The sequence below is a fragment of the Pieris napi genome, chromosome 16, assembly GCF_905475465.1.
Source record: "Pieris napi chromosome 16, ilPieNapi1.2, whole genome shotgun sequence".
Classification (NCBI taxonomy): Eukaryota; Metazoa; Arthropoda; class Insecta; order Lepidoptera; family Pieridae; genus Pieris; species Pieris napi.
In genome coordinates, this window is record NC_062249.1 from 2931257 (window position 1) to 2944407 (window position 13151).

General features: G+C 35.5%; 1 protein-coding gene across 5 annotated transcripts in view; it reads left to right on the forward strand.

The window, feature by feature from the left end:
- Positions 1-13151, forward strand: part of LOC125057018 (supervillin-like) — a 182527-nt gene that overhangs the window by 79457 nt on the left and 89919 nt on the right. For all 5 annotated transcript variants that reach the window (XM_047660428.1, XM_047660430.1, XM_047660431.1 and 2 more), the window contains 2 exons: positions 4926-7311; positions 10348-10811. In XM_047660428.1, coding sequence (XP_047516384.1) covers positions 4926-7311; positions 10348-10811 — 2850 coding nt within the window. The remainder of the gene's footprint in view (positions 1-4925; positions 7312-10347; positions 10812-13151) is intronic.

Genomic DNA, 13151 nt, shown 5'->3' on the forward strand with positions numbered 1-13151 from the left:
ATTTTGTATACATTATTTAAATCATTATATGTGTAGACAATGTACTCCTAGAGTAAAACTGTACTATAATAAAATAGGCACAAAGTATTACTTACAAATTAAGCAATGCGACGTATAGGCCAATTGTTGTATTGTTAGTATACATGTTCCTCACATTTTTACAAATATTGAAACCGTTAGTGAGCCTCCAGCTCGTTTGCTGTTATATAAAATAAACACTAGCTGGACACACAACGTTTAATATGAACATATGAACTTATGTAAGCCTAAAATAATACTGAAAGTAGTGAAGTGTTATGGCGATCAATCATAACATTATCTAGATGGTCACGACCGGTTTCATGATAGAAAATACATTGTGCTTTTTTTCTCATGGCCTCGTCTAAAAAACAAATTTCCTGTGTCTTTTAAATCTTTGTTTAAAACATTTTAACTAGATTAAACGGTAAAATCATAATTATTTATAAATAAACTTGATGCCCCTGCGAACTTCGTTTCTCCATACCAACATGGAAAATTTGGCTATGCTACCCCAGAGACTGTACGGTTTTCTGGAATGAAAACTTTTTAGGTTTTTCTGTTAATTTTTCTATATAAACCTCAGATTTCAAGTCATAAGATTTTAATTAAGAAATAAAAATAGGTGTTGATCGTAGAGGGTAAATGAAAATTAAGGGTTGTATGTATTTTTGTATGCTGTAGCATGCAATACCAATGCATTTATCAATGTTTGGTCACGAATTGTTAAGTTCACGTAAAATATATTGAATATGTTTCTAGATATAATTACTCGGGGTATTTTATGACATGTGCCGTGCGCCGAGTTGTCAAAGAAGTTGTATTATGTCTCTGTCATCCAAAATACAATTATGTCCCTAAAAATCGATAACCACATAATTCTAGCTGATGACTGACAAGGAGGTGAATATAATTAGTATAAGGTGATATAAGGGTTGGTGTCGTTGACATATTATCCTGATGAATAGATTTTCGAACTGAAAGGTTGTTCACCGCAGTCTGGGACGATGGAATTACAAAAATTTCTAAATCATACTTTATTCATGTGAAAAGAAATCCTTTGAAATTTTTATTGAGATTTATAAATCTGAAATTAAGTTTGATGTGGATTAAAGATATTATAAGAAAATTTATCTTTCTAAATTTATAAGGTACAGTTTTATTTCAATAGACAGGCTTTCGTAGTTTTTGTTTTGGGCTTTAAAAACTAATAATATAATTTTATAAATTAGTTAATTTGCTGACCCGGCAAACGTTGTTTTGCCATGTATATTATTTATAGGAAACATTTTTTAGTTCAATAAAAATAACTACCTAGTATAATAATAAAAAATAGAGGTTGGTCTTAGAGGAGTGAAAATTAGGGGTTGTATGTATTTTTGTATGCTGAATTTGAATCATAAAAAAAGAACAATTTTTTTTGGGTTGGACACCCCTTATCACTTATGGGTTTGAAAGATAGATAGTAGCCGATTCTCAGAGTATGGGAACGAATATTGTGACACGAGAATTTTATATATTAGATTATATCGTTACAATATTATTGATAGATTAATAATTATATATCTGGGGAACTCACCTGCAAAATACCTACTTTAAATTGACAATATGCAAACTTTTAAAATATATAAAGTATATAACAATAATTACGTTAAAATTTAATGTGAAAAACATTATTTTTAAATAGATAGATAACAAGTACTGTTGAAAGCAAAAAGTTGAAATAGAGGTCGACCTTGTGACCTTGTTTTCCTTTAACGTTTAACCGTAACAACGGAAAAGTGGCACTTATTCAGTATTTTTATATCTGGAACGTGAGGAAGTTAGATTTATATACATTTTTATATTTAATTATCTAAATACGTAAAAGTGAATTGCTGTTCGTTTATCCCGCTAAAACTCAAGAATGGCTGGACCGATTTGGCTATAGGAAAGGATTGTTTTATTTTAAAGTATATGTAAAGAAAAATACTCAAAAACGACAATTGAATTTACCCAAAAAAAACCTTTCCTAGATGGGAAATATTTGATATCTTTTTAGAAATAAACTATTATTAGTTGGTTGTCATATATATATGTATATAGATGCCTTCAGAAACGTGTGCTTCAAAGCTATGAGGTCCTATCTCTGGTCTGTTTTAAAAAATTTGGTGTAAGTTTTGACACAAATATACGAAGGTTAACACAGAGTTCACCGAGTCATCTAGTTTAAAAAAAAATAAACATTGAAATGAGGTTCGTTTCCTTGTAGCTGAATTTATCTCCGATTTTCTATTAATTAAGTAGCTCGTGATAGCATTGCTGGTAATGAAATAATTAAACGCGCATTTAATATATTATATACATGTGTATAGTTATGTATAACTTTGCACTTCGGGTGCTTGCACGTGGTCTGAGAGGCATATGCTGATGATTTTAATTTTATCAATTCCAATCCGGAAATGAACTTCTTAAATTAATTTAATGTTTTTTTTTGTTGTCACAAGTGACCCTAAATTATCAGCAATCATTTACATTTAATTCCCTAAGACCTGGGGAATGTCTCAGAGAGAGCCCTCTTTGATGCGGTCGTGTTTCACTACTCGGGTCTACGACAAGCTCTTGGGAGTTTTTTTTATTTGATAATCCCAGAGGGGTAGGCCACCTAAACTGAAATGAGCATCAACCATATTCGTCTCTTCTTTTTGTATTGCAATTCGGTAATTGTAGGGAACTTAATATTTATTCTGTATTCATTGTATTACTTACATAAATTCATATATTAAGTTCAACTAATCTGTAACACGACATTCATTGACTGTTAAGTTACGAAGTTCGCCGGGTCGGCTAATAATGTTATATAAAGGAATTAATGGAAATTGGGGATACATTTGTTCTCTATTAGATATTTTCTCATTTCATTATTTTGCGAAAGTTTTATTTAGAAGCATCATCGACACAAACAATGTAAAGAAAAGACCGATTCTGTTCATACATGGAGGGTATCAAAATAAAAGTCGTATAGTTTTATTTGTATTTTGAATTGAAATCTTGAAATTCTTAATCCAAAATCTCTGAGTTATTGAATTGAAGTGATCGTTAAATTTTACGTTTGCTCTGTAAATATTTTTTGTAAAAGACAATTCACACCAATTGACCTAGTCCCATGCTAAGCTGGTGAAGCTTGTGTTATGTAGTCTGTAGTCGTATGTAGTCAGGGGTACTAACCACTAGACCAATGAGTCGTCAAATATAAAACCGTTTAATGTGTTAAAACCTGCACACTTCGTAGTTTGAAACGGCTTGTTTAACAATGGATTTGTTTGAAATTCGCATCTGCCACAGAGGATATTAAATAAATTTCCACTGCAAATGAAAATAGTTTTGTTAACGTTTATGGACCGTGTGTAATATGATTTAGATTGCCTTATTTTATATATATATATATAAAGCGTTACTGAAGTTACTAATGCCCAAACTATGCTCTAAAGCTTAAATGAAGATGTAGCAAAACTGGCAGACGAACGATGGACCATCAGGTCGGTGGGGAGGTTCTATTAGGAAACCATACAGAGGAGTAGGTTTACTTTGATTTTACAAGAAATAAAAGGCTTTTTATTTTATTTTAAACAATTGAGTTTCTTAGGGTTTAAATTGTCATAGTCATTTAGTGTTTCTGATGAAACAAATGCTGTGCATCTAATGAAAATTATGTGAATTACACACGTCTAAGTTCTCTCTAAGTGCGCTGAAATAAAAATATTTATATGCAATAGTAAAAACATGTAGAGTTTTTGATGTAAATGTTTATAAACTGTGTAAGTGTAGGCGTCATCATTGTTAAGCTATTATGGTTAATAGTGATGAATTCTGTTGAGGTCACGTGATACATTGTTATAATTTCACGTGTCGATTTAGGTTACGTGGTAATTTAAATTTTAGATTATGTACCTAATGGCTAATGACATATCACGTTTTCATACAGCTGATTGTGTTTCTGTATCTAATAGAGTTATAATAATGAAGTCAGTTCCGGCAGCTTTGTCAAATGCCGGCTCATATATTTAGTTTTACAGTGTGATTACACAGAGAACTTAGCGACCCTGATAAAGATACGTTAGTATAATATATAAAATTCTCGTGTTGCGGTGTTTGTGTTTAAACTCCTCCGAAACGGCTTGACAGATTCTCATGAAATTTTGTGTGCATATTGGGTATGTCTGAAAATCAGACAACATCTATTTTTCATCCCCCTAAATGTTAAGGGTGGTCCCACCCCTAAATTTTTGTTTTTATTTTTTAGACAAAACTTTTTGTACTTATTTTTTTATGATACAGCATTAAAAAATACATACAACCCCTAACTTTCACCCCTCTACGATCAACCCCTATTTTTTTATTATAAATGATATACATGGCAAAACGACGTTTGCCCGGTCAGCTAGTATAATATAAAAAACTAAATTCTCCTCTTGATTGATTTTGACACCACGGTGTTATAATGAAAGACCAATATTTTCATAATAATAGCATAGTTTATATTAGTGAAAACATTCTAGCGACTTATTCTAAACATTCTATTGAATAGATTTGCAATTCAACCTTCTACCTGGCTATTGTAAAGCACAATGCACTACATGTTGCTCTGAGATCGTTTACAATAGCTTCGGTGATCAATGCTTGAGAGTGTCCATGGGCGGCGGTATCACTTAACATCAGGTGAGCCTCCTGCCCGTTTGCCCCCCGTTATAAAAAAAAAAAAAAAAAAAAAAAAAATCGCACGAAACTGTACATTCAGATTTTATGCAGTCATTGAACCTGTTTTGAACAATAGAAACAGGTCAATAGTTCCTCTTCCGGTAATCATTAGTTAATTTAAAATATCTAAGAGTTTTTCATATGTCTAATATATTTTTTGTTTGTTTCAGGAATCGCCACCAAGACAAGAAATCGCCGGTCCCTCGAATCAGCTATCCCCAAGACTGAAACCTCTATACTGTCATCCAAAAGATCATCTAAAAGTACTTTTAATTTAACTTTTGGTGTTAAGTCAGTAGCGAACACATTGCCAAATACCACTGCCCCCGTTAAAAGCCCCGAAAGAAGACGTAGTTCTGAATCTGGTACGAAGCCGAGCTTCATACCCGTGTCTAAAAGAACTCCAGATAAAAGCAATCGAGCATCTACTTCACCTATTAAGCAAAGTCACTCGAAAGAACCATTAACGAAAATCGATAGTGGCCAGACAAAACCGAGAAACGAACGACTGAGAAATAGATCGACCCGTAAAAGTCCTGAAAAAACCAAGAGTGATTCTGAAGCATGTCGTAAGGAAAAACTACATGGAGCTCAAAAGAATTATGATAGTTGTAACGAAAAAACACATAATTCGAAAAAAAGACTGACTAGTTTAGATAAACCTTCGAGTGAGACGAGTGATGCGAAAAGTACGTCTCATAAAGTTCTCTTAAACAATAATTCGCCTGCGAACCGTAAAGTAAGTAGTTGTAAAAAAGTTTTAGACAAATCTACAGAAGCTGGAACTATGTCAACACTCCATGAAACTTTAAGGCCACATACACGTTCTAGATTATCCCAAGATATGGATAGAGTAGCCGCAATCACGAAACAAACATTAGATAGGGTTAACAAATTGTCGAATAATTTAAACAGCAACAAGTCAAACGCAGATTCACACGATTTACAAAACTCTCATCGCTCATTTATCTCAGAAGAACAACGAAGTAATAATAATAATCATACATATAATTATGGTCTTCTTCAAGATAGGTCATTCCCAAATAGAGATGTAACCGAAAGACTACAAGATATAGATGCAGCAGCTCAGAGACTAATCGACTTTGAAAAGCAAAGAGCAATACTTTCTGATCTCAATAATGATTCATCTAGTCAAAATCGCCGTCTAGATAATTCATCAATATCTCATCATACACCTGTATCTATATTAAAGAGGAAGTCCATTCACGAAGATACAACTACTACTAGCACCCCTAATAATTCTGTTGCTTCGCCGCCTGTCACTTTCTCACCTAACGTCGTAGAGCCACGTAGTTGTCGATCTGAAAGTAGACAACGACAAGGAATTCTTAAAAAACGTCGAAGTTTAGATGAGTCCCAAGTCGCCAGACGTAGATCTTGTAGCCCAGAGGTATCGTTTGCCGATGACGGCTCTTCAGATACATGTAAGCCAATACTGAAAAATAGACGATCCTCTCTGGAAGATGTCGTCCGAACTCGTTCCCCAGACGGACAAATTCATGGTATTTTAAAGCGGAAAATGAGCAGAGAAGACGACAATATCATTGATGACATTTCTCAGAGTTCTCCAGAACCACATGGAATTTTAAAACGAAAGTCCAATTCTAGTTCCAGTAGTAGTACTACTTCATCTCACGTGTCAATCGCTCAAGCCGTGCTGCTGGCAGCTGCGGGTGGCGCAGAGATTATAGAACGTGAGGATGACAAGGAGACTGTGAGACCGATTCTTAAGAAAAAGAGTTTTTCCGAAGAGAGACCTTGCCTTGATATTATGCCATTAGATACACCGAAACCGATATTAAAAAAGAAATCCATAGAACACGACGATCACGACTTTGAGCGTCCAAAGAAGCCAATTTTGAAGTCATATAAACGGCTTTCTGGTGATGAAGGGCACGCTTCTAGTTTCGATTTGAGCGAAGACGACAGAAGCTCCCGCAGGTCCTCGTTGCTTAGATCACGAACATCGGATCAATCAGGTTCAGAATGTGAAGCGACAGTTAAGCCAATATTAAAGCAGAGAGGTTCAAGTCTCACTAGGGAACGCAGCCAATCCCCGCGCCCACGGCTGTCGTTTTGCGCTGACACAGATGCTAGCACTAGTGCGACTAATTTCAGTTGCGAACCGAACGACTCACTAGCGGCTGGACCGCGGCGAGTCTTGAATCATTCGTCATCCCCAGATGAAAGTTATCCTAGTGCGGTTATACGCCGGCGAAATTTACGACCCAAAACGAATCCACGATCAATGAGTCTCGTTTGTGACGTCAACGAAGAGTTATTGTCTATTCTTAACAATCGCAGACGCCAAGTTGATACGAACTTAGAAAACGGTCCCGACTGGGATCGAAACGAAACTTCAAACGAAAATAGACCGAAACAGTTCCCATCGATTGCATCGAGAATTAAAGATATGGAGCAGGCTCTCACAAAAGATAATTTTCTTAGAGATCCTTCGAAGCCGAAGAGTAGAGACAGCGATCGTTACAAGACACAACCTGTCACTATTGACGAGCTGCGATCAATAACATCCAAGTAAGTATTTTTAAATAGCAGCCAGAATATAATGTTAGTACTTGTAGACAAAATTAATTAATAACTCACACTTTTGAACCATTTTTATATTCGTTGTTATCGAAACCTATTTGAACGTAGACAACATTCCTTAACTGTACGATCGTTGAGTATGGTGTAACACAAGCGTTTTTATAAAATTCAAATCTTATTTAAATTGTTTAGATAATAAATGGTATTAGCTTCTAGCGTTATACAGGACAGTATTCAAATAAGTATCGGTTTATAGTGTATATTTTTGTTGGTACAATGTAATTTGTGCAAAGGTGATTGTTCCTTGCCGGGTGTTATTGTGTAGTAAATTTTGGCAGATCGCCATTATTTTGATGAGTGAACACGAGGCGTGGGCCGGTCTTAAATGCTATAGCAAGTTCTAATGTTATGAGTCGTTTACTCTTTTGTTTTGCATGCCCTCTTTATACATCCCGAATGTACATTTCCTGCTTGTTTGAGTTTCCCATGACATTAAATTGTCGTATTTAGGAGAGTGTTAAAAATAAAGAGCAGTGTTGGCCTAGTGGCTTCAGCGTGCGACTCTCATCCCTAAGGTCGTAGTTTCGATTCGGCTGTGCACCAATGGATATTTTTCTATGTGCGAATATAACATTAACACTCTAACGGTGAAGGAAAACATCGTGAGGAAACCGACATATCTTAGACCCGAAAAATCGACGGCGTGTGTCAGGCACAGGAGGCTGATCTACTTGCCTATTAGATTGAATAATGATCATGAAATAGATTCAGGCCCTGACCTAAAGTGTTGAGCCACTGATTTATTTATTTTATTTAAAATAAAATACACAGTATTCATTAAACGCAGTTCTAATTAAAATGAAATCCAATTAAATGCGTTTAATTAATACTATACGCATTTGTTTATTGTAACCGGTGCTTATGGTATTGTTGCTTTAAGACAAAATACAATATTAAAAGCGAAGTAAATAATATTATATTAAATGAGTCACATCTTTACACCGTGACTGTGCTAGGACTGTGTTAGACAAAACAAAGTATTTATTGGAAATTGTATTGTATTTGTATGGAAAAGTTTTAGACTATGCAAACCACACTGTCTCATACTGTGATCGTTTAAGTAAAAAAATCTGTGGTAGGTCTGGGCCTCAGATTTATGTATCTGTTTCATGATCATTTGTCAATCTAATAGGCATCAGACTCCTGTGTCTGACACACGACGTCGACTGGAGGCGAGCCGGTTTCCTCACGATGTTTTCCTTCACCGTAAGAGCTAATGTTATATACGCACATAGAAAAAAATCCATTGGTGCACATCCGGGAATCGAACCTACGACCTCAGGGATGAGAGTCGCACGATCTTCAACGAAACGTTAATTAAATTCCTGTAAAACTATTTTAAATGCATATGCAGAGGTTGTAGAATTGCAACATATATCTAAACACAACTGTTTTCTAAGCATTAGTCCAGTTATCATATGCTGTTGTATATAGGTAGATATGCTACACTATATACCCTACACTATAGTCCCACCGGGTAGAATAGCTCTATAGAAAATCTTTTATATCAAAGTAAATAAAATGCACTTGGACTCATACTTTCTACGAAACCATCCTGAAAAATACTGGTTAGAAAATTTAATAGTGTTCGGTGCTAATTTTGTGTACTTGAACGTCTGACATCACCATGGTGCGGTTTGATTCATTCAGTCTCGAAGATGTAAGAATTAAAATTGGTTTTGTGCATCTCCTTTCAATTTAAAAATGGAACGTTTTATTCTGGAGTGGCCATGCTTTGAATTGTAAGTTGTGAAAAGTTTTCTTAAAATCTGATTGACGATACAGACGCTAGTTAGGTAGGTAGTAGTAGGTCCTAAGTAGGGCAAGGGCTATAGCGAAACGTGCCTTAAAAAATTCGATAAATAAAGATAAGACGATTGTGCCTAAAGCTCAAAAGCCACAACTTAAACATTACCTTGTGTTTTTATAATAAATAAAGTATTATTAATATGACATGGAATTTAATTAGTGATTAAAAAGTTATCCTTTGAATATTTTATTCATATATTTACGAAAATACACAATCCATTCTTAACAGGATAAATCAAATAGAATGCATAACCAAAAAAAAAACACACACGAAACAAAAAACAATCATTACAAATGAATTAGGAAAAACAAGCTAAAAAATTACATATTAAAAATAAATAACTAACTACTTATAGGCAATAACATTTTGTTAGATTTTATATATATATAAAATACCCTGTAATATGACAGTTGACGTCCAGATTTTGTTAATTAATTAAGATAGTAAGTCGCATGAAAACGTAAACTTTACACTTTCAATAAAATAATATCACTCCTAGTTTCTCGTTATATATATTAATTAAATCCAACATTAAGCTTCCAGGCGTCTTTTCCAACGCGTTTCAATCTATCTTTGTGTACTTTATTGTCTGCGGACGCAAAATTAAATGTTCTATTATCGTCCACATCAAATGTAATCTCGTTAGTAATTAAACAGTCCTGTTTTGTCTCTGGTACTCGAGACGGTTACTCGATGACGGAAATACACGTTCCAGTAGTTACTGGGTCAACTACTATTTCTGGATCTGTTGTACTTTACAGCACGCAACCAATATTTTATACGATCCGTTGCTTTAAATCCAATGTTTTGACTAACCAACCGAGTTTAGGTATAAGCAGTTATATATTTTGCTATGATTCTATAAAACGTTCTATTTTGTTTATATCTTGAAAGATACGATTAGGAGATGTTTGACAGTCGGCACATGTGTTGCTAACGTTATGTGATTTACAACCTGCCGATGCGTCCGAGACATTTATTCTTTGCGCTATTACCAATTATGTCAAAGTTTCCCAAGTCAATATGGCGTCGTCAGTCCAGATCACTCGCGCTATAATTCATCGAAATTTTTGAAGGTGAACTAACTCTACCACTGTCCCTCTCTAACAGACGGGCGCGTTCTACATTAATACATTTCTTTTCTCATTTCGCAGTTTGGAGCCGGGCCAACAGAGTTTCCAAGCGTTCGGCACCGCTGCCTGTAGTTTTCCGACCAGTTCCGTCGAGTCCGGTGCTCCATCCTCGTCCAGGGATCCCTATGTGGAAGAACCTGAGCGTGATCCTTTTAAGGACTTAAAATCGCCCCCCCTTAACTCCTGTTCCACAGCAAACTTTCCAGTTCTCAACGGCCCTGAGATAGCCAGTCCCAAAAACGATAGCTATGGAGAGGCGTTGTTATTAGATTTCGAGAAAGTTTCTGAGGATGTTGAAGGCCACCAAACGTTGGATGAAATAGAGCAAGAGGTGAACAAGGTCCGCGTAGCGTTGGATGAAGATAGCCGGGCTTTGGAAGAAGACGAGAGGAACCAGGGTGACGCTGACAACTGGAGTCTCAACGTTTCTTGTGATAGTGGAGTGTATAATCGCGCTTCATCTCGAGATTCAGGCCCTCATTCTGGTGAGTAGCTTATATCGTAAATTGTCATTATCGAGGTGAATAAATATACGCGGTGACTTATTTAGCACACACTAAAATGTAACTGTTTCTGTAATAAACATATGGAAGCAATCAAAGCAGCCAGCTTGCATTTGCCTCATGTTTGTTTATGTTTGGTATATTTAGAATTTGTATGCATCGCAATCATATTAGGACAGTTTTGAAAATAAACTCGGCTTAGCCTTGCTAATGTATAGGCCCTTTTATTTGGGTCAATGTTGTGCGCTGTTCATTGTCAAAGTATAGTTTTTCTGATGCCACAGATACATTGCATTTTATCATGAAAATGCGTGCTTTTAGAATTCGCTTCATAATGGTGAGGTGTTCATTGACTCAAGCGGTTACCCGTACTGAGGTGCCGCTTTGAACTGTTACAACAAAGAGTACATTAAAATTAAAATTGTATAACTCTTACGCATTCAAATAATGAATGTCTTTAGACGGAAATATGTGTTATGTGGTCCCCACTATATTATTAAACTTTCAACTGTTATTTTTTGCCTTGTATAAGTTTAACCATATGTTCATGTAGTGATAAGTTATAGTTAAGTACCTAATGACATTGTTTGTTCCCCTAATGTATCCCTACTCCTACCCAAACCTTTAAGTACCAAATCCCGATCCTTTCAAAGGCACTTCTATTCCATATTCGAACTCCAACGTTAGTTTTTGTAAACATAATTTTAAATAAAGTTTGTTAGTTTTAAAAACAAGTTTTAGTCACTGCCTCATAACAAATTTGGCGCAGTCGGTAGGATCTACTTGTGTAGTAAGACGAAGCAAACGTACAAAGGACTAGCATCGCCTAGTACGGTAGCCTTAGGCTTTTAATAGTTTTCGCCGATACTATGCTCTTGTGGTTCGTGTTACTGTGGTAAGTGGCATTTTACTTGTGGCTCATTCTTTTCCTATATTTCCATATTTTGTGTGTTTTATATATATTATCCTGTATTACTATATCTTATATTTCATTTAATTACATTATTCATATTTAACTACACACGCATTCTACATTTTAATAATCATCATGTCATTAAAGACCGAAAGCATAATGAAGGCATCACCAGTTAATATTCAAACTCTTATAAATCTTATTCCTATATTCGACACAAACAATCACGATGAAATTTACGGTTACATTAGGTCCTGTGATACTGTGTTTAAACTGTCATCTCCGTTTGAACGGGAGACTTTGTTAACTTGTGCTCTAAATAATATTAAAGGCATCGCGGCCTCAGAAGTTCGGTGTAAAACTTACGAGACGTGGGATGAACTAAAGAGATTTCTTATTGAGAGATTCGCGAATACCAAGACGATTCAACATTTGAATTTAGAACTTCAATCGATTTTCCAGAGACATGATGAGTCCTTAACCCAATTTTATCATAGAGTAGATCTTTGTCGTTGCAAAATCTTAGAAAAACTACACTCAGAAATTTGCGATTCAACATTAGACGGACGTGTAGCAACCACCGAGGAAACCGCCTTAAGCATATTCCTCAACGGTCTCTCTACAGACATGGGTATAATGCTCAGAACAAAAGGTTTCGATACCTTGAGAGAAGCAGGTCGTTTTGCAATGCAAGAAGATCAAATTAGGGCTATGAACAAAGCTAGGCAATCTTTATTTAGACCAGTTCCAACTCCTAGGCCAGCAATTAGGAGTAATGCATATCAAAATAATTACCAATCTATTAGAAACCCAAATATTCCATTCAGGCCTCCTAATCCTAGATTTTCTCCAAAGACATGTGCTTATTGTAAAAATATTGGGCATTCAATAAACGAATGTCGCAAGAGAGCATACAACGAGCAAAATAAACAACGCGCTCTCCCTGCACCAATCCGCCATTTAAACTTAGAAGCGACCAACGAAATGAGCGACCCGTTGGAAATCGCTACCAGCTCCTACTCGATGAACCCAGCTCTTTAGACTATTCAATGCTTCCTCAAATTCCAAAATCAAGTCGAGTGTTACAAAGCACTGTGCCTGCATCCTTGCATAATAAACCAGCCTATCGGAGGCAATGCAAAGAAGCTTGCACACAGACAGATTTCGAAGCTAGCTTTATACAGACCTACAAACAGGGTAGCCAGTCCCAAACCTTTGGTCATAATACGGATTCTACTATTTCTTATAAGCACGATGAATCTCCAAAATCCTCTGAATCTAAAAATCGCACTGTATCTTCTAACCCCACTGTATCTCAAAATATCGCTGAATCTTGTAAACCCGCTGTATCTCATACTACTACTAAATCGAATTCAAAATACCATTATAAAAAAAATAAACGTAAGTCG